Here is a 23,154-nt window from a genome sequence, read left to right on the forward strand (position 1 = left end):
ATTTGAATGCATTTGGTCTGGCTTACAGTTGGGCTAAGTTGATCTACGAATTTATTTTCTTAACTTCAACGATTTGATCCCAAATTTGATCTTTTCCAGGAATCTATTTTTCAACAGCCATAGAGATGGAAAACATAAACTTAAATAGTTATTTATATAACGAGTTGAAAAAGTAGATTTGTACAGTACTAGTCGTACATCTATCCAACGCGGCTTAACTAAAGTGACAAAACGGACAAAACAGTCGTGGGGAGGCAACGGATCGAGTGTTGATGTGCTTTTTTATGTATGGATTCAATTGTTGCTACTAATTATCATTCATGTATATTTGGCGCATATGTTTGAAACAATTCGTGAATTGAAAGCGGTCGCTTAGAACCTATCTGGGGGCATCCATAAAGTACGCCACGCTTGGAGGGGGAGGGGGTGTCCTCAAATGTGTGACAAGCAATGTATTAAGTAAGGAAATACCCGTACGAAGGGGGGAGGGGGGGGGGTTGAAAATTCCCATTTTTCGCGTGACGTACTAAATGGATGCTCCCTATGGTAGGTGGGGTAAGATGCCATTTTTAACACTTTCGTCGTGTTCAATGATAAACAGTCTCATTTGTAAGCCATTCAAAGTGTTAGCAGCAACAAACAATATTTGATTGATCAGCGAAAATGTTCACGAAAATAATACATTTGCGTAAGATTTTCGACTGGAAGTTTAATGTTTGGGAGATTTTGGCTTTCTCAGTCTAGGGAATCCAAACGATTAAATTGGCATTGCCCGACGTTTCAGCCTAATTTATTTGGCCTTTTCCAAGGGTAAACTAAAAGAGAACAGTTTTACAATTAGGGACATGTACAACATAATTTTAACATTTAAGGAACCTACGCTGTCTATCGTTTTTTGTTATAATTTATAACTAGTGCCACAGTTTCTTTTGGAGCTTCTTGTAGCATTTCTGCACCTGTAATATGGGATTTAGTTTTGTTGTTTTTGTAGGGAGTTTTCACCGCCTCCTCCACCACCGCCGCCAACGCCACCACTTCCATCTCAACCGCCTGTAGGTACCAGCCTCAGCATCATCAATGTCGTCACCAATGCAAGACCCATCACAGCCAACATCAACGAGTAGAGTACAGCCCAACGCCTCCAACCACGAATCACATCACCAATCGTCCGAAACAATCTATAGGTCAGTGCCAAACATCCCCATTCTGAGCCGAACACTTGCCGAAATCCTAAAAAAAGATTACCCATTAGTGAAAATCGCCGCAAAAACCGTAACATGCACCAAACATCTCCTCAAAAATGTAAAAGATCCCATCCCACCGCTTGAACAACACAACATCATCTACAGTATTTCTTGTTCGGACTGCGACAATGTTTATATAGGAATGACCACAAATCATCTTAAAAAACGATTAGCTGGTCACAAATCAAATATAAACAAAACAATACATATGCAAAACACATCACCCCAAAATTGTAACATACAGATAACAATAGCTCTTGTTAAACACATCGTAGAAAACCAACACACATTCAATCTAGCCAACACCACAATAATTGACCGTACGTATAAATCAACAGCACTACCAATATTAGAGATGTGCCATATCACCAATACTCCCAATACGGTAAATTTTAGAACAGATGTTGATGGATTAAATACGGCATACGCTGGTATTTTGCATACTATAAAAAATCAAAACTCTCGCAGAGACAGGGAACAAGCTATAAATGAATCAACATAGCCAACTCACCACTAACCTTCAAAATAGCCGTTATCAACCAATAGTACCAAGTGAGTTGATGAATGTGCGAAAGCAGTGTCTACGTCCCTTCCCAAAATTATTGTAAAATTCGCCTAAAATCTATATGTAAGTCTACTTAGAAAACTCCCTACAAAAACAACAAAACTAAATCCCATATTACAGGTGCAAAAATGCTACAAGAAGCTCCAAAAGAAACTGTGGCACTAGTTATAAATTATAACAAAAAACGATAGACAGCGTAGGTTCCTTAAATGTTAAAATTATGTTGTACATGTCCCTAATTGTAAAACTGTTCTCTTTTAGTTTACCCTTGAAAAAGGCCAAATAAATTAGGCCGAAACGTCGGGCAATGCCAATTTAATCGTTTGGATTCCCTAGACTGAGAAAGCCAAAATCTCCCAAACATTAAACTTCCAGTCGAAAATCTTACGCAAACTCATAAGATGGCTGACTTACACGGTAGCTTCTTCAAACAAATAGAGAACAATTACGGACATGACACTGCCAGGGCTTTTAAAGATTACGCCACATACAACGCCAAATTAGCCAACGCAACCGCAAGAAAGATTTCCTACTGCAATGTCGCAAAAATGGAGTTTTTCCGTCGCATATCATCAATTCACTAAAGTGCGTATACCCACTACTCGAAGAAGGTAGTCCATATATTCCTAAACTCGATAGAGTCATAGGGCGCTTCAAGAAAGCACTGCTGAACATAGAGATACAACATACTTTCCACAAAATCTCAAATCTCAAACGGAATATACAACACGCCCAGCAATACATAGAAACAAGCTCTCCTATGTCCGTGTCAGCAGAGTTCCTTCAAACACAGCAAGCAGCTTTCGCATCCAGAAAGGCAAGAGCAGAGCGTACCACGGGGAAAAAGCTCAATCGACTGCTGACTGTTGAACCAACAAGCTGCAACGAACTACCTAGGTTCAATGAGAAGGCGGTGTTCAATGCCGTGTTGTTCAAGGCGGTGTTGCACTGCCCAGCGAGGTCGAAACACTACTCAGCATGGGACCCAAATTCGCACTGCCAATGCAACGAGTTCAAGCGAATACTGTGTACCATCTGATCGCGGATATAGAGTCAATCCTACGTACCAACCCTGACAAAACAACACAGGATAGAAACAGGTGCCTGATCGGAACACAGGTACAAAACTTTCTGTCCCGCCCATCACTCCAACAACAAAACACTCCACTCTCCCGCTTCTGTACCAGCGCAGCAAAAGCCACCAAGAAGTTCCTAACCGAGCACCCCGACCTGTGCATCATTGAATCGGATAAGGGTAAGAAGATGGTTGTCATGCGCCTCCCGGATTACGAAGCGAAAATGCTAGAGCTTCTCAATGAGCCCAACATATACAGAATTCTTGCGAAAGATCCAACGAGTGGCATTCAACTATCTACGAACAATATGGTCAAACGGCTAACTGACCTACGGCTGATCGATAAGCAAACCCGCTCAACGCTACAAACCCAAACCTCCACATGCCCCCGCATATATGGACAACCAAAGGCGCACAAGCCAAACTTGCCACTACGACCAGTGGTTCCCACAATAACAGCTCCGACATACCAGCTGTCAAAATACATCGCCAGCATTCTTCAACGCACTTTTACAAGCCAGTACAATATCGTCGACAGCTTTTCGTTTGCAAAATTCATTAATGAAACTACGATACCGGATGACCACATTCTGGTCTCTTTCGATGTCGTCTCCCTCTTCACTAAAATACCAAAGGAGCTGATCATGCGAAGCATCATTTTCCGCTGGGATGACATTAAGCAAGGAACCAACATTAATCTGGATCTTTTCCTGGAGATCATCGAGCTATGTGTGGACAGCAGCTATTTCCGCTTTAGAGACACGTACTACCTACAAACCTTTGGAACTGCTATGGGTAGCCCGTTATCCCCGATTCTGGCTGACTACGTCATGGAGGATTTGCTCAACGATGTCACTGGAAAACTCCAAAACAACATACCAATCCTCAAAAAGTACGTCGACGATCTGTTCCTGGTGCTACCAGCAACGCTAGTACAACATATACTCAATGCCATCAACCAGTACAATCCACACCTGCAGTTCACTGTAGAAGTTGAAAAGGACCGATCACTACCATTCTTGGACACACTAGTCATACGGAATGCAGATCAATCATTGAGAACCAGTTGGTACTCGAAGCCCATCGCATCAGGAAGGCTACTTAACTATCTGTCCTTCCATCCAACGAGTATGAAGATAAATGTCGCGACCAACTTCATCCGACGTGTGACCAGCCTGACAACCAGCACATCAATCGACCAGCAAAAACAAATAATATTCCAAGTCCTCCGCCAGAACAACTACCCCTCATCTCTGATCAATAGACTCCTCACACGATCAACGACAAACATAGCCACACCGCCCACAATGCCTACAGCACAAGCGCATACCATCCCACCGCCGCCACCGTCAACACAACCTCCAACACCACCGCCTCCTCCACCACCGCCTCCAACGCCACCACTTCCATCTCAACCGCCTGTACCAGCCTCAGCATCATCAATGTCGTCACCAATGCAAGACCCATCACAGCCAACATCAACGAGTAGAGTACAGCCCAACGCCTCCAACCACGAATCACATCACCAATCGTCCGAAACAATCTATAGGTCAGTGCCAAACATCCCCATCCTGAGCCGAACACTTGCCGAAATCCTAAAAAAAAGATTACCCATTAGTGAAAATCGCCGCAAAAACCGTAACATGCACCAAACATCTCCTCAAAAATGTAAAAGATCCCATCCCACCGCTTGAACAACACAACATCATCTACAGTATTTCTTGTTCGGACTGCGACAATGTTTATATAGGAATGACCACAAATCATCTTAAAAAACGATTAGCTGGTCACAAATCAAATATAAACAAAACAATACATATGCAAAACACATCACCCCAAAATTGTAACATACAGATAACAACAGCTCTTGTTAAACACATCGTAGAAAACCAACACACATTCAATCTAGCCAACACCACAATAATTGACCGTACGTATAAATCAACAGCACTACCAATATTAGAGATGTGCCATATCACCAATACTCCCAATACGGTAAATTTTAGAACAGATGTTGATGGATTAAATACGGCATACGCTGGTATTTTGCATACTATAAAAAATCAAAACTCTCGCAGAGACAGGGAACAAGCTATAAATGAATCAACATAGCCAACTCACCACTAACCTTCAAAATAGCCGTTATCAACCAATAGTACCAAGTGAGTTGATGAATGTGCGAAAGCAGTGTCTACGTCCCTTCCCAAAATTATTGTAAAATTCGCCTAAAATCTATATGTAAGTCTACTTAGAAAACTCCCTACAAAAACAACAAAACTAAATCCCATATTACAGGTGCAGAAATGCTACAAGAAGCTCCAAAAGAAACTGTGGCACTAGTTATAAATTATAACAAAAAACGATAGACAGCGTAGGTTCCTTAAATGTTAAAATTATGTTGTACATGTCCCTAATTGTAAAACTGTTCTCTTTTAGCTTACCCTTGAAAAAGGCCAAATAAATTAGGCCGAAACGTCGGGCAATGCCAATTTAATCGTTTGGATTCCCTAGACTGAGAAAGCCAAAATCTCCCGAAAATAATACATTCTCATAAATTTTTAGCGTTTTTTTTTTTAAATTGGGTCGTAAATCAGAAGTAGTACAAAACGGACACAGTAAAACCGCTCAGCACTAAAATGTGTAAGCCCTACTCATAAGTGCATAATTTCCAGACCACACAAAAATGTGTTACAGTTACACATTCTCAAAAACAGCTCGTACACTCGTGTAGATGCGAAATGTCGATATTTTTTTTTGTTTTCCAAGGTCACTAGCTAGATTGCAGTACAATTTTTTTTGCGAATTTAACGATTTTGCGGACATAGGAGCTGATTTTGTGAATGTGCAAGGGTTACACATTTTTGGTGTAGTCTGGAAATTATGCACTTTGGTGCTGAGCGGCGTTAGCGTGGACAGATGCAATGGGGTAAGATGCCACTTATTAGGAAATAGCAACCATGCGCCTCCACCATGCGTTTCTCAGTCTCCTTGGAAAGACATGGCTGATAACAAAATCACCAAAAAACTTAAATTACTAGCACGAAAAACCGGAAGTTGCTTATTTTCATTAGAATATCAAAAGAATTTCCCTGGGTTTGCCTGCATAGTTTCTAGAAGGATATTCTACGAAAGCATATCTTGGCACCGTTCACCTACAGTAATGAACAAATCACATCCAGTAGTTGATGCACCGATGAACCGACGTGATAGTGGTGTTTCAAAACTGTCCCCCTCAATTTAACGATCGACCAGCAAAGCGAACGAACCCTTCTGTCAAATCAGCTCAGACGCGAACCTCTCCCTATATGAACACACGGGGGTTTGGGGTCAAGCTAGCAAATCAACGCGAATCGTTATAGAGGTGATGGCAGTGTTCAGCTATTTTTCATCATGGCGTCGCGGACAACAAATTTGAATTTGTTTGTTCTAGCTGTCACGTCGGTTCGTCGGTGGTTGATGTGTGCTTTTTTGCAAGTCAAATTTTCGAGTGATTGAATGTTGTTCAATATTAGATAAAAGTATTTTTGATCTATTCACAGCAACACAGTTTGCAACAAAAGTATATGCATTTGTTTCCAAATATTGCTCGTTTTTTCATTCAAAAATAATGTTCATCGTAGCATTATTCCAGATTTGATCTTTGTTGTGTGACTGTGTTGGTGCTGGCCTGAGTTGCTGACTGCTTTCTACCACTGTTTCTGCTGCTGTTGTTGACCGCTCTGTTGCTATTCTCCAGACAACCAGCAATCGCATAAGAAACCACGCTGTACATCGTATAACGTACTGTTGTAAGTCACTATCGCATATATGTACGGCTGACTGACAATTTTCATTGCATATGATGTTATTTTTTGAACTTATTACGATGTATCAGGTAAAGTCATATAAGAATACAAATCAACTTTTATAAGGTACTAGCTGTACCCGGCAAACTTCGTCTTGCCTACTGCGTTTTTTGACGTTTCAAGCCCCTAGCCAAGCGCCCAAGTCCCCGTTTAAAATGTATGAAAACCCGATTTTCAAAAACTCTCAATTTTCCTATGTTTTAGGCCTCATAAACCTTCCTTGGGTGAAAACTAACAGAACAAAACTTAGACGACCCAAATCGGACCACCCGTTCGCAAGTTATGCGCGGTCCCACGTATGTCACTGCATTTTTATATATATAGATGAGTACATCGTAGTAGATGATATTCTGATGTTGTATTGCGATGAACTATACTTATACATAAAAGCGTGCGAGCGAACTCGCAAATCTTCAAATGAATTGCGTACTGCGATGCTTATACGACTTCGCATGGTACTTTTCTAATTGTGTCAGTTTACCTCGCATTGGAGTATGGATGAAATTGCATAAAAGTGCAAATAAACCCGTTAAAATGTGCATATAAACTCGCATAAGCTAGAAGCGTTTATGTTGACATAATGCGATTTGATATGTGATAACAATTAAAGAGTTTCTGTTGGGCTGTGGATGCAGTGCCAAAAAGCTACAAGAAAGTGAACATCCATAATTATGGTTACAAAGGCATCATTATTTGTTTTGTTTTGGCTTGATAATCAACATTGGGAGGCACTAGTCAGAGAGGGGCAGTGAAAACTGTGCGGGAAACATCATCACGTAAGCAGTAGATTGGGATCTGGTATTTAACTGAGTCTGTAAGTACTTACCTTACTTAACTTACCGATCAGGCTAAGGCCTGGGTATGTACTTTGTCGGCACCTAATTATTGCGGCTGATTGCGATCTTTGAAGTCCATCTTTTCCGAATGGAAAAATGTCAAGGAATCGATTGGTGATAGTTTCATTCACCGGAATTGAGTGTAAGTGTCCATTTTACCCCATTTTCCCCTAAAAAACACTGTTTTTCTGAATTAAATAATGGTTTCAACTGATTGCGGCTCACCAATTATTTTTTTCTTGATGTAGAATTGACAGGTGCATTCTATGGGACAAACCTCTATCTATGTCTTTGACTGGAAGTGCCCATTTTGCCTCATTTTCCCCTAAAAATACTGTTTTTCTGAATTAAAAATTCTTGATGTAGAATTGACAGGTACATTTCAATGACGCGTGTCATTGACTGAAAGTGCTAATTTTGCCCCATTTTCCCCTATTAATACTGTTTTTCTGGATTAAAAAATAGTTTTAACAGATTGCCGCCATTTTCAATCTGATGTAGAATTAACCGGTGCATACTTTGGGACGCACCTCGATCTGTGGCTTTGACTGGAAGTGCCCATTTTACCCTATTTTCCCCTAAAAATACTATTTTTCTGAATTAAAGAAATGTTTCAACTGATTGCGGCTAACCAATCAATTTTTACTTGATGTAAAATCAACCGGCGCATATTTTGGGGCACACTCCGTTCTGTGTCTTTGGGTGGTGGTGCCTATTTTGCTCCATTTTCCTATAAACTACGGATTTTCTGGATTTAAAATAGTTTCAATTGATTGCAACTAACCAATATTTTTTCCTGAAGTAGAATCGACCTATGCATACTATGGGATACACCTCTTGCTATGCGTTAGTCTAAAATTGCCCGTTTCGCCCCATTTTCCCCTAAAATACGGTTTTTCTAGGTTAACAAGTTTGTTCCAACTAACTAAAACAGTGTTTTAGGGGAAAAATGTGCACTTCTAGTCAATGACTCAGAACAAGTTGTGCCTCGATTAATTTCACATTAGGAAAAAACAAGTGCTTACCGCAATTAGTTGGTACTATTTAGGGGAAAATGGGGCGAAACCGGCAATTTCAGGATAACGCATAGCGCTAGGTGTATTCCACAGTATGCATAAGTCGATTCTAAATCAGGAAAAATATATTGGTTAGCTGCAATCAATTGAAACTTTGTTTAAATCCAGAAAATCCGTAGTTTAGGGGAAAATGGAGCAAAATGGGCACCACCACCCAAAGACACAGAACGAGGTGCACCTTAAAGTATGCGCCGATTAATTCTACATTAATTAAAAAATGATTGATTAGCCGCAATCATTTGATACAATTGTTTAATTCAGAAAAATAGTATTTTTAGGGGAAAATAAGGCAAAATGGGTACTTCCAGTCAATGACACAGATCAATGTGTGTCCCAAAGTATGCGCTGATTAATTCTACATCAAGTAAAAATTGGTTGGTTAGCCGCAATCAGTTACAACTATTTTTTAATCCAGAAAAACAGCATTTATAGGGGAAAATGGGGCAAAATGGGCACTTCCAGTCAATGACACGGATCGAGGTGAGCCTCATGAAATGTACCTGTCAATTCTACATCGAGAAAAAAATGGTAGGTAAGCAGCAATCATTTGATACTAATTTTTAATTCAGAAAAACAGTATTTTTAGGGGAATATGAGGAAAAATGGGCACTTACAGTCAATGATATATATCGAGGTGCTCCTCAAAGTATGCGTATGTTCTACATCAGGTAAAAATTGGTTGGTTCACCGCAATCAGTTGTAACTATTTTTTAATTCAGATAAACAGTATTAATAGGAGCAAATGAGGCAAAATGGGCACTTTCAGTCAATGACACAAATCAAAGTGTGTCCCATAGAATGCATTTGTCAATCTATATATATAAAAATGAGTTCGAATTCCCTTTGAGGCAACAAAACTCACGAACGAGTGAACCGATCTGCATGACTCTTGCACGGTTCGATTCGTATTCATGGTGGCTGTGTTTATATGTCCAAAAAGTTGTGAAAAACAACAAGAAAAGTAAGAAAATTGATTAAGTACTGATTTTCGTGAGCTGGGAAGAAAATCAACACGATTGAAATGAAACCAATCTAGAGTGCGGTGCTATTTTGAGCTCAACAGTTGTCAGACCACCACAACCGGGCAAAACAAAGTTTGCCGGGACAGCTAGTTCTACATAAAAAAATGATTGGTTAGCCGCTATTTTTTAATCCAGGAAAACAGTATTTTTAGGGGAATATGAGGCAAAATGGGCACTTCCAGTCAAAGACACATATCGAGGTATGCCCCATAGAATGCACCTGCCAATTCTACATCAATAAAAAAAATGGCAATCAGTTGAAACCATTATTTAATTCAGAAAAACAGTGTTTTTAGGGGAAAATGGGGCAAAATGGAAACTTACACTCAATTCCGGTGAATGAAACTATCACCAATCGATTCCTTGACATTTTTCCATTCGGAAAAGATGGAACTCAAAGATCGCAATTAGCCGCAATAATTAGGTGCCTTTTTGGGTCGGTTTTTCACCACTGTGCGTCGCTTCGATCAATCGTATCAGTTTATCCGGGAATCCGTATTCGTGCATAATCTGTCATAGCTGTCCTCGATCGATTGTATCATACGCCGATTTGAAATCGATGAACAAGTGATGTGTTGGCACGTTGTATTCGCGGCATTTCTGCATCACCTGACGGATGGCGAACATCTGGTCCGTTGTAGCGCGTTCACCCATGAATCCAGCTAAATATTGCCCCACGAACTTTCTTGCAATCGGTGATAGACGGCGGTATAAAATTTGAGAGAGTATCTTGTAGGCAACGCTCAGTAGTGTGATCGCGCGGTAGTTCCCTTTTTGTAGATGGGACACACGATACCTTCTATCCATTCCTCCGGTAATACTTCCTCCTCTCAAATCTTGGTAATGATCCAGTGTAGTGCTCTTACCAGTGCTTCTCCATCGTATTTTAAAAGCTCGCTTGGTAGTTGATCTGCTCCAACGGCTTTGTTGTTTTTCAACCGGCCAACCTCCTCCTCAATCTCTTGGAGGTCAGGGGCCGGAAGTCTTTCGTCCTGTGCACATACTCCTAGATCTGTTACCAAGGCACCTTCGGTACTTGCAACGTCGCCATTGAGGTGCTCATCGTAATGCTGCCGCCACCTCTCGACCACCTTACGCTCGCTCGTGAGAAGACTCCCGTTATTGTCTTGGCACATGTCGACTTGCGGCACAAAACCTCTGCGCGAGCGGTTCAGCTTCTCATAGATCTTCCGTGTGTCCTTAGCGTGGTACAGCTAAGTACCAGTCGTTTCTGTGATTCAGAGTCGCAAAATCTAGTGCTGCAGCCGAGGTACTGCCAATGGCAGATCGAATATCCCTCCAGATATCTTCAAGTGTAGCTGCGCCAAGCTGCTCTTCCGTTGGTGTGGCCCCTGCTAACTGTTCGCGTAGTCTTGAGCCACTTCTACGTTACGCAGCTGCTCGATGTTGAGCCGCGGCGTTCGACTTCGACGCGTGGTAATAACTGTTGAAAGTTTTGAGCGCATGCATACAGCGGTACATACGTGCGGGCATTGGTTACATCTTAGAGGAATTTACCGTCGATTTGGTTTTCTGTTAGATGATCGGGTGATCTCCAGGTGGCTTTGTGAAGAAGAAAATGCTTCGGACTACCATACCAAGGGAGGCTGCAAAGTTTATGCATCGCTGGCCGTTATCATTCGAAACGGCGTGCAGGCTGTTTCGCCCGATTAGCGATCTGTACTCCTCCCTTCCTGTCTGCGCGTTCATGTCGCCGGCAACGATTTTCACGTCACGCGGCGAGCAACCATCGAATGTTTGCTCTAACTGCATGTAGAACGCTTTTTTCTCGTCATCAGGGCAGTGCACGTTGATAATGCTGTAGTTGAAGAAACGGCCTTTAACTCTCAACATGCACATCCTTGCGTTGATCGGCAATTCCATGTTCCAAATTTTCAATCATAGTCCTTTTTTCGTCGCGTGGGTCTTTGCCGATTGTATCGAGTCGTATTTTCTCCTATGTTATTCGTAATGGGGATTTTTAAGGGTGGCTTATTGGGCCTACGCCAAAACTTCTGTCCTCGCCGGAGGGCCAGTTCTGTTTAGCGTCCCAACCAGCCTTGGGACAACCACGCTGATGGAGCTACCACTTTGGATCTAGCCGGGCGTGATGCAGCATTTCTTACTCAGAACATACCTTTCACAAATTTGGGCAACATATTTGAAATCAGGGACCGCGAATATAGCAAGCGAAGGTGTTTTCAACGCAACAGTGTTTGTTATGCAACCCATGCAACCCATCATTCTTTTACTGAATTGAACACCTCTAGTTTTCCATGCAAACTTTGCTTTTAAATCGTGGAGTCGTGCTTTTATATTTCTCAAAAATTCTTCCACTATAGTTATCCGCGGCGTCCAATCTTGGGATAACTTTGAGTTTCATTTCACAGCTCGAACTTTTTTGAAAATTTGTCGAGCAGTGTTATCACTTCACAACTTCTTTTAAGGACACTGTGGAAATGCTGAAATCTTTTGTTCTCCATGCAAACGGACTCTTAACGTCTAAAATCAATTTTTCGATCGCCAAACTTCAGCATGTCGACTCTTTGATCCAAGAAATCTCGGATACTTTTTCAAAACGACGTACAATACACGCAAATCCTATGTTGATACGTCGTTTTGAAAAAGTATCCGAGAAATCTTTTTTTTTTCGCCGAAACCGAATGAATGCCTTTCAAAACAGATATTTAAAACCTATACGCCACTTCCATTTCAAAATTGGTTCTACAGCTCGATGTGCAACATGATAAAATGGTTAATTGAATAAGCAAATATCAGCAAAAGTTCAACACCCAGTTGGCAAAAAAACCGACTGGCATTTAGATATGCAAATAAAAAATCATACAAACAAACAGTGCCATCACTCACTTACATTGTCCCAGCTAATGGAAAGCTTATGTAACCCTTCGTAAATCCCAGGTGATGCATATTGAATTGAAATTCCTTGCAAATAACAACAATATGGCTTGAAACAGAAGTACCCCTGGTGAGTACCTACCTACATACCTGCGAATAATTGTGAAAACAGGTTTTAATTGATATTCCTGTTTCGGGCACCTTGACTGATAATAATCCGAAAAGTGATGTCACCCCTGTGCAATTAAATGACAAATGCTCTATGTGCTTAACCGTTGTTGTCTGGTGCATGTCACATATGTTATGGGACTGTTCGGAGTTACGTTCCCTCAAGGGATTCGGTATTGTACGATTACCGATATTAAAGAAAAAAATAGTTTAATCACTCAAATCTCGAAACAATTTATGCTGAAATACTTGAATGAATTCCAATTACATACTTTTATTAAGTCAATCCTGAATAATACGCAAATTGGTATTAGTATATCTAGTTTTCCCACAAACAACAAAGCCCTTTTATGTGACTGAAGATTTCTGTAAGCCCATGATCCCTCGAGAAACAACATCATCGCTCGGTTATGACACTTAAATGGTTGACCCACATCTTTGATCTTGTTTATTCACCCATAAAGCATTCCTCGAACAATACTAATGCACTCACAGCCTCGCATATTTTGAGCCTCACCCGCTTCGGATGACTAACCGCCTTTATTGGTTGGGAGCAACGCTCTTCTCAATCTTGGTTGCAGAATTGAATACAAAAAAAATCCCTACCTTGTCTCATCCTATAAACAGACGAATGTTTAAAAATAGCCGCTCCATGGAACACTTGTCCAAAAAAAACCAGAATGAGGCACTTGACAATAAAATCAATGTAGTAGTAGCACGTAGTGGCAGTAGGAACGGGGTGAGTGGTTCCAAAACTGATAGAGAACCTACCGCCCGTGTGGAGACTTCAATGCGCTGGAATAGTAAAAGCAGACGCGAAACCCGAAATGCGAGTCGATCGAGTAATGTTAGGGTGGACCGTGTGGTGAGGATAGGTTTTATTCGAACGTGCCTTCGCGCCACGCCATGCTGGCGAAAATCAGAGTGATTGGGCTTGCAGCTTCCTAAGTTATCAATAAAAAATAGGGTATGAGTACCCTTTTGCAGCATATGTCCCCATGTTCATCCTATTCCAAAAACAAACGATTGAAGCACCAATTGTGTCCGTTATTTTTGTTATCATGCATGCTCACTCCTAACAAAAATACAAAAATTGAATAAAAAATTAAAAAAAAAACAAAAGAAATAGCGCTTATTAACTTTGTATTCGATAGGATGAAAATGGGAGCAGTATGCTGAAGATAGGTTCCGTTCCCTTATTTAGAGGCATTCCGTTTTTGACATGCTCCATTTTTGACAACAAACGGTTTCTTTTTCGGAAACGAGTTCCGTTGGCATTTTAAGAGAAGTGGATGCAGGAGTCTGCTGCTGCTGCATCCGAGTGATTGTTTTTCGGCTCGTTTGCTTGGTGTTTGCGCATTTGTATTTGTATTTTTTTTTTTGGTTTATCCTTCGTTGGACGACCGGAGACTCAGCGAGTGCACACTGGGGCAGGATTGAAAATACACGGAAAAAATCTCCAGCTCGTCGAGCTGTCGAGATCCACACTTGGTGTCTGTCTTCAGAGAAAATATTTCTATGGACTAGGTCGATATTATAGGGCCCATATAGCCGAGGCGGTAAACGCACGGGTATTCAGCATGACCATGCTGAGGGTGACGGGTTCGATTCCCGGTCGGTCCAGGATCTTTTCGTAAAGGAAATTTCCTTGACTTCCTTGGGCATAGAGTATCTTCGTGCCTGCCACACGATATACACATGCAAAATGGTCATTGGCAGAGGAAGCTCTCAGTTAAAAACTGTGGAAGTGCTCATAGAACACTTTAAGCTGAGAAGCAGGCTTTGTCCCAGTGAGGACGTTACGCCAAGAAGAGAGAGAGAGGTCGAGGTCGATATTCTGAAAGGTAGCATATTTTTCTTACGTTATTCGCATAAAAGTCCTATAAGTCATTTTGGCCATCTTTCATTTAAGCGATATGGTGTCTTCGGCAAAGTTGTTTGGCTATTTATGCTAAAAAAGTTTGCCGAAGACGTCAAATTTCCAAAGCCTACTATTCTTCAGACATTAGCCGTTTTATAAAATACCTACATAAAATCGATTTTTTCCATTAAATTACGTTTGTAACCAAATTTAATGTCCGTTTTCGAGTTATAATAATGAAAAATACTAAAATAAAACAAAAAATGCATTGATTTTTTATAGAAAGTTCCTGAAAATCACGCAAAATTTATATAGGACGCTATTCACACAAAACAGTAAACTTTGAACGCTATTTAAAAAAAAATCATCAAATGTCATGTCGGTGAAAAAAATTTACATGATAGCTTATGTATTTTTAGGTGCTTGCCGATGAAAAAACTTGCCCGAACTTGCCCGACTGCAAGAACGTCTTATATACATTTTGCGTGATTTTCAGGAACTTTCTATAAAAAATTAATGCATTTTTTGTTTTTTTTTTCAACTAATTTCTTTGATATATGTTTTATTTTAGTATTTTTCATTATTATAACTTGAAAACGGACATTAAATTTGTTTTTTTTTTTACTTATTCGTTTCCGAGCCTTCCAGGGCGCCACTTGGGCATAACAGAGCCGAAATCATCTTTACATTTTTTTTATGTTGATTTTACATGTTGTTTTAAAATTTATACTGACTTAATACTAGGTTAGTTTTGGGAGCCGAAGTACTCGCGGCTGTTTCGAGGTTAGGGATAACAAATATGTAAAGTTGGAAAGGAGGGATTTAAGGGACTTATACTAAATTACTTGCTATCTTATACTAAAAACCTTGATGGGACCGACTGTCCTGATCTGTAACGGGACTAAACAGAAAGGGCTTTATCGGGAGACAACGACAAGAAGAGGACAAACGGAAAGGGGGGCAACGAAAGACAGGGAGCAAACAACAAAACCAAATTTCGGGCAACGAAAACAAGGAACGTATGAGATCAAATTCTGACATCAACACGTTTCAAAAACTGGTAAATGAGATCCATGTACTCCAAATCAAGACCTGCCAACACTTCTCTAACGGGTTTCTGTTGTGTTCCTCGGGCCCGGAGAGTTTCATACAGCTCAGATCTGACTTCACGATGCTCATCACATCCCCACACGACATGTTCGATATCCTGGTAAGCCACACCACAGACATAGAGATTGCTTTCCGAGAGCCCAATACGGAAGGTATGTGCGTTTAACAAATAGTGGTTGGACATCAGCCGACACATTACACGAATGAAATCGCGGCCTAAATCCAACCCTTTGAACAATGGATTCTTCGATACCTGCGGAATGATGGAGTGCAACCATCTACCCATCTCTCCATTTGTGTTGCCAGCTAATCAAGGTCTCCTGACGGGCCAATGCAAAAAAATCGTCGAAGGCGATTTGACGCTCGTAAATATCGCCTTCGCTAGCGCCCACCTTAGCCAGAGAGTCTGCTTTCTCATTACCCGGAATTGAGCAATGTGAAGGGACCCAAGCTATGGTGATGGTGTATGAGCGTTTGGACAAAGCACTCAAGACTTGGCGAATTCCATTCAGGAAGTACGCTGAGTGCTTCATCAGTTTCATTGACCGAACAGCCTCCAGAGAACACTGTCGGTAAAAATGAAGTAGTGCTCAGGTGGGAGAGTGCGAATGTACTCTAAGGTGTAATATATAGCCGCTAGCTCAGCAATGTATACCGAGCATTAAATTTGTTGACAAACGTAATTTAATGAAAAAATCAATTTTAGGTGCACACTTAAAAAAATCATGTAAATTTCCGTCACTCTGGATGCACATATTCAAGCAACACATATGACGTAAATTTAAACGTCCAAGTGATGTAATTTTATGTCACATTTAACTGAATATTTAGTCATATGAAACGTAATGATGCACGATTCACAAATTGTTTACGTCACACCGAACTCAATTTTACAAGAGTGACGTATTATTAAATCAGAAAACCTATAAATTTACGTCATTAAACTGTTTACGTTCTGTGCGATAAATTTACGTCACGAGTAATTTTGACTTTTTCGTACACAGCAAAAAAATATGAAAGTTAAACAGCATGTAAATTGAAGATCAACTGAAATTTGCGGCAGAAAAATGTAAATAACGTCAGCCGAGCAGCCCGCTGCTGGTCAGACGGCTTGTTTACAGATTTTAAAGCATATTCGCTTTTAATTTACATGCATCTGCTATAAATTATGCCAGCCACTCTTCGTCATCAGCTGAACGACCGGCTGCTCGCAGCTTTGGCGGGTTCCCCGTTGGTTCTCTCAGTACTCTCTGCAGCAGCCGGAGCATGTCGGGAATGCGTGCATTATGGTAGAAGCAGTTTAACTTTGACTGTCTGCTATTGAACAAGCTGAGATAGCCGAGAGAGCTCGGGCGTGCTACTCACACTCCAAGGATCTGAGTTCAATTCTCGAACGGTGCTCAATTTTTCTTGCATTTTCTAATAGATATTTGCAATGTAATTTTAAGATCGCAAAAAAATTTCCATCATAGGGGTGATGCACAAATTATGTCACGCAAAAATGAACCTTTTTCAACCCCCCCTCCCCCCTATGTCACACTTTTTGTATGGGACCTCAATATTTTTTATATGGGTCGTCACGCTCTTCAAAACCCCCCCTCCCCCCTAAAAGCGTGACGTAGTTTGTACACGGCCCCATATATGACGGGGTCCTTTTGTTACATTCGATCCGTCATAATTTTACAGGTTTTTTTCAAACTGTGTAGTGTGTGAGTATTTAATAAAACGGGTAATATCTCAAAAATAGTAGGCTTTGGAAATTTGTCGTCTTCGGCAAACTTTTTAAGCATAAATAGCCAAACAACTTTGCCGAAGACACCATATCGCTTAAATGAAAGATGGCCTTTCAGAATATCGACCTTGTTCATAGAAATATTTTTTTCTGAAGACACCAAGTGTGGATCTCGACATCTCGACGAGCTGGAGGTTTTTTCCGTGTATTTTCAATCCTGCCCCAGTGTGGAGCGGTGTGAGCGAGTGAACATTTAACATGGAGGGCATCATAAACCTTTTGGATACTGACACCGAAGGCAAACACAGGAGACCAGCTGAACAGGATTACCTGGTGAGTTCGTTCCTTATTGTTCACTTTAAAAATTGAACATGACATACACATGCACACTTAAAAATTCTGAAAATTACACGAGACGGAATCATTAAAGAACGTTAGACTGAATTACGAATTGGATACAATTTTACGTGCATCATGTAAGTAGGTTAAATATCAACCAATCCATTTCACCAGAAACGTAGAATCAGTATCATATTCATCAACCGCCTTCTAACGGTGAAATAGCCGAAAGGTAAGTGATATGCTTCACAACCAGCGGATCTGAGTTCGAATCCATGCGTGCCAAAATTTAACTTTTATTTGTTTTATTATTGGTCGAACCGGTTTCTAGACGCTAAGAACAAATAAATTTTATTTTGTGGTGTCCTCAGAGATGTAAATTTACATGTTTTGACCTTTTTGTGGGCTTCGTGGCCGTGCGGTTAGCGGCGTCAGTCGTCTAGGCGTTTCGTAAGCCTCGGAGTGCGGGTTCGATTCTCGCTCCAGTCGGGGAAAACTTTTCGTCAAACGGAAAATTCGCAATTGGGCAACTGAATGTTATGTGTGTTGTCCGTTGTCTCGTGTATGTAATGTTCAGTCTGTACAGCCTCTGGCTGAAGACGGTGTAGTGTCCTTTTAGTGTCCTTTTAAATTTGTGTCTTTGAAGATGCTCGTATATGTCAGGTGCAGGACACTTTAAATTACATGATTATTTCTAGGTGTGTGGGTATTTGGGAGGGGTAGCCTAAGGAAGCTAAATGAACTGGTTTCCGGGCAAATGTTCGTGGGATGGCCAGACTTTGGCACCAGATAACAACCATCATGTTGTTTTAGTCAAGCGCTCGGAGCTATTGAGGATTTGCGTTGTCATTTCTTAGTTTTATTTCACTCTTTAGAAAATCGCCGAAATCACCTCCTCATTTCCTCGCGAGCAAGTTCCTGTCGATCCTGCATGAAACTCTGGTTTCCCTGGAACATCTCTGGAATGCTCCTTAAATCCCCTGGATCGCTTTTGAAGTACCCTGAAGCCCCATGAAGTGCCCTAAAACCCCTTGAAAACCTCTGGAACACTCCTGGAAACCTTTGAAACACACCTGGGACTTCTTAGCCTTCTGGAACTCTCTTCAAACTCCTTAAAAACTCCTTGTGCGCTTCTGAAATCCCCCTTGGGACCTCTAAATCTCTTTGGAACACTCCTAAAACGTCCCTGGAACCATTTGGAAACACCTGAAATGTTGTTAAAACCCTCAGGAAGATCACTGGAACCCATGAAATGCTCCTAAAAACCATAGAAATGCATGATTAGTTAATAGGAGAAAAAAATTGTTAACAATTAAGGTTTAGGTTTTAAATTTAGGTTTCAGAACGTTTCAGGGCATTTTAGAGGGTTTCCTGAGGCGCTTCCTGAGGTTTCAGAGGGGTTCTCGAGGGTTTAAGAGGCTTCACAAACTTTCAGATAAGTTTGGTGGATTTATAATGGTTTTAGACGCGTTTCAAAATTATTCAGGGAATTTCTGGAGGTTGTGCAACTTCGATTGTTCTGGTCAATCACGGAGTAGCAACTACGATGTGAACGGTTATCTTTGCTTTGCTTTTCCAGGGGAATTTCAGGAGGTCAAGAGACGTTTCAAGAAGGTTCAGCGAGGTTCCGAAGGATTCCTGGATGTTTTAGAGTATTTACAGGCTTTTGGATGACTTTGAATGGGTTTCAGTTGATTTTAGAGGCCTCTCAAGGCATTTCAGGGCGTTCCAGGGTAGGGTGTCCCAAAATTGCACATTGTCAGAAAGTTTGGGGACTCACCCTGAAAATGATTGCTTACGGTGTTAGAAACAAACTTTTGTATGATGTCAACTTTCAGAAATGACGTTTGGAGGAGAGATTTTTGAAAAATGGCAATTTTTCGTAGTAAATATCAAACAAATATTTTAACCATACCAAAATAGGCAAAACCCTCCCTTTTTATTTTTAACAGATTAATATAGATACAAACTACTTGAAAAAATAAGTAACATCATGTATTGCTGGTAATTTTTTAATACAGATTTTTGAATTTACTGTAATTTATCGTTTTTCGATATACCATGGCGTTAGCCCGCCATAAAAAGTATCTTCTTCTTCTTCTTCTTTATGGCTCTACGTCCTCACTGGGACTTGGCCTGCCTCGCTTCAACTTAGTGTTCTTTGAGCACTTCCACAGTTATTAATTGAAGGGTTTTCTTTGCCTGCCATTGCATGAATTTGTATATTGTGAGGCAAGTACAATGATACACTATGCCCAGGGAGTCGAGAAAATTTTCCCGACTGGAACGGGAATCGAACCCGTCGTCTCCGGATTGGCGATCCATAGCCTTAACCACTAGGCTAACTGGAGACCCCACAAAAAGTATCTCAAATGTAAATTAAAATAAAACCCTTAAAAGATAAACAATTTATGAGGAACAACTTTGCCCAAGGCACCATATCGTTCAAACGTTATTCATGATTTACTGTTTGGAGAAATTTTTTTAATATATTTTTATACATCCCAAGTAACCATTAGCACTATATTTCGCCTTTTTTGGCACACAGGGCTACTAAGCGGTCAATATAGAGCGTATTGATTCCTTATTAGCATTATATTAGTTCCGAGGTAAGTTATAGTGCATCGTGGTTACTTGGGATATATTACATAAGAAAGAACTATCCAAAAACACATACAAAGTGGAAAATTACGTAATGCTCAAACAGTAAATCATAAATTACTGCACGTAAAACTCGGAGATAGCCGTGATCCTCGCCTAACCAACATCTCCAATGCTATGCTTTCACTTGAGTTCTAGAGGGAGGCGTTCCGCGGAGTATTATGGTGTTTCAGAGGAGTTCCCTGGGAAATTATATGCCTTCATAGGCTAGGTTGAATTTCATTTAAGATTCACGAGTGCTTCAGATGAGTTTCAATAGGCTTAAGGGAATTTTGGTTTTCAAAACGGGCCCAAAGTGGTTTTAGATGCGTACCAATGTGTTTCAAGGCATATCAAGGCGTTTCTTGGGTCTCGTCGTTTCTGGGGAGTTTCAGGGGCGTTTCATAGCGTTTCACATTTCAAGGCGGTTTAGGGCGTTTCAGAGGTTTTCAGAGGGCATCCCGAAATTCTTAGGAGCTTCCAAGGCTTTCAGGTGAGTTTCATATACAGGGGATAGTCAAAATAACTGGGACAGGTAAAAAATTTCACTTTACAAAAAATGTTCGACTAGCTGTAACTTGCTGTAACTAGCTGTAAAGGGCATCAAATATTCTCAATTTTTTACTGTAAGTTCTTCAACTAGTTGTGTATCAGTGGTCCAAATATGGAAATCATCGGGATATTGTACAAAAAGTTAGAAAGATTCTAGAAAAAGGTATAATTATTTGATAGCCATCTTTGAGCTCTAATTTATATCTCCGTATTCAATGAACCGAATGCAATGAAATTTTGATCAATCATGACTAATATTATGAAATTTGAAAAACGTTTGACTTAGTTTGAAATTATTAATAAGAAAAATGTTCTGGGTAGGTATGCAACTTGAGTACCAACTAGCATTTTAGATAGACTGATTGCTGTAGTTCTTATGTCAGCTGAATCCATATTCTAGCATTGAATTGGTGTTCTCAATTCACATACAAACATATAACTCAATGGTTCTATGGCATGGCTTCGATGTAAGCAACGTGACTCACATGAATATTAATATTCCCTCAAAATGAATCACCCTAATCGGCAGTTAGCGAAAAAAAAAGTGGTTAACCTTATGCATACTTTTTGTTCCTTTCTTCCTTCTAGTATACACACAGCCCACAGCTAACCAGCCGCCGCCACCGACGACGACGACGACTACAACTGCTTCTGCTGCTGGGACTACAACGACGCCGATAGTGCTGCTTGGTTAGGCGCAGTCAGGCAGTCAGCCAGTCAGCCAGGTATCCATCGGCAGGTATTCTAGCTCTAGGAGCCCCGAGAGCCGCTCGATCTCGTCACGACCTACGTCGGACGGGCTCTCCAGCCAGCAGGCGCGTCGTTAGTCTGTTCCAGTGCCTCTCGGCGTACACATCGTTCGAGACTGCTGCGCTAGTGGGGTGGAGTGCCCGATTGCCCGCGAGACGATATGCGCTTTTGCATCTAGAGAGGCAAAGGAGGGTCCCAAAAATCTTACCGATCGCGGTGGTGATTCAGTTTGAAGACGACGACGACGGTGGGGATCAAGAGTGTTGGCGCGTGGGAATTGATTGAAGAAAAGTGTGTCTCCATTACGTAAGCCGTGTGCAATTAGTGTTGTTACCTCTCTATAGCCGAGAAGTGATTTTGTGGTCAAACCGCGAGATTTCGAGTGTTAGTGTTCTCTGTCCATACGTATCTCCGGTGCAACGGCGCTGTCAGGCAGGTTGGTGTCTCCGTAGGTCAGAGTGTATTTCAGTTTTGTGTGTTGCGTGTGCTCCTTTCGATAATAGCCCTGCTAGGGACTGGTGAAGTCTCAGACCTAATGCTAGCGGCTCGGCAGGTCGTTTGAATGCGAATTTGAGCCACGTGAATCATTACGCGCGCGTCAGTGGAAAACCGGGCTAATTGCGGTCCGAAAAGCTGCACACCTCTGAAATCAACTAACCCCGCTAAGAAATGGGTGTACGAGGGCGCTTCCAGCTGCTAATAGGCGCGATCCTGTTTCTCCAGCAAACCCTTGCCAACGACAACCTAAGGGTCGCATACCAGTGGAGCCAGATTGACTTTGAATTCCCTTCGGAGGCCGATCGAGCGAATGCCATTGCCTCGGGGGATTACCGTGCGGAAAATGTGATTCCGGTCGGACTGGAAGTGTACAAGCGGCGCCTCTTTCTGACGTTGCCGCGCTGGAAAACTGGAATTCCCGCCTCACTCGCTTACATTAACATCAACGGTGAGTTTACGAGATGCATTATATTGGTTATTTTTCTTTTAGTTTGTTTAACAGGCGATGAGGTCATTAAGTAGATGTGGATAATCGCGCTATTTAAGTGCGGTTTCGATTCAATTGATATCAACGAAACATGTTACATACATTTACGAAGTGAAACCCCTTATGACATCAACGACTATCTAATAATAAGAATAGGTGGGTCAACATTGTACAGGAATATCAAATTTATTCTATCATACAATCGATGATATGAAAGTATAGCACAGGATGTGCTGAAAATATTGCTGACCGCAAAGCGATACACCGCTAATGGAAAAAAAATGTACCCTCAATATTTTTTCGCATTCAAATTTTGCACAGTCATTCAGGATCTCTCATTAAAAAAAAGACATTACACCGTCTTCGAACAAAGGTTGCGCAGTCTGAACAAGCACTAACATTAGACAACGGAAAACACACATAACACCCAGTGGCCCAGTGGAGAATTTTTCCGTTTGACGAAAAGTTTTCCCTGACTGGAGCGGGAATCGAACCCAT

At 41.1% G+C, this 23,154-nt stretch overlaps 2 protein-coding genes and 1 long non-coding RNA gene across 3 annotated transcripts in view; 2 read left to right on the forward strand and 1 right to left on the reverse strand.

Annotated features, from left to right (window-relative positions):
* LOC109425125 (protein yellow) overlaps positions 1-23,154 on the forward strand; it is a 79,040-nt gene that overhangs the window by 13,190 nt on the left and 42,696 nt on the right. The window contains exon 2 of the mRNA XM_019700322.3: positions 21,510-22,617. Coding sequence (XP_019555867.3) covers positions 22,341-22,617 — 277 coding nt within the window. The 5' untranslated portion in view covers positions 21,510-22,340. The remainder of the gene's footprint in view (positions 1-21,509; positions 22,618-23,154) is intronic.
* Positions 763-1,421, reverse strand: LOC134287860 (uncharacterized). The gene is made up of 2 exons (XR_009997601.1): positions 1,289-1,421; positions 763-1,230 (listed from the first exon to the last, which is right to left on the reverse strand). It is a non-coding gene; the product is annotated as an uncharacterized LOC134287860 (long non-coding RNA).
* LOC115256058 (uncharacterized) lies at positions 1,497-5,649 on the forward strand. Its single transcript, XM_062850925.1, has 2 exons — positions 1,497-2,005; positions 2,071-5,649. The coding sequence occupies exon 2, from the start codon at positions 2,788-2,790 to the stop codon at positions 4,576-4,578; it is 1,791 nt and encodes a 596-aa protein (XP_062706909.1). The 5' UTR covers positions 1,497-2,005; positions 2,071-2,787; the 3' UTR covers positions 4,579-5,649.

Source organism: Aedes albopictus, chromosome 2 (genome assembly GCF_035046485.1).
Source record: "Aedes albopictus strain Foshan chromosome 2, AalbF5, whole genome shotgun sequence".
NCBI lineage: Eukaryota > Metazoa > Arthropoda > Insecta > Diptera > Culicidae > Aedes > Aedes albopictus.

What these genes read in the sequence shown, in the direction of transcription:
- LOC115256058 (XM_062850925.1), top strand. Translation starts at nt 2,788, where the DNA reads ATGGGACCCAAATTCGCACTGCCAATGCAACGAGTTCAAGCGAATACT.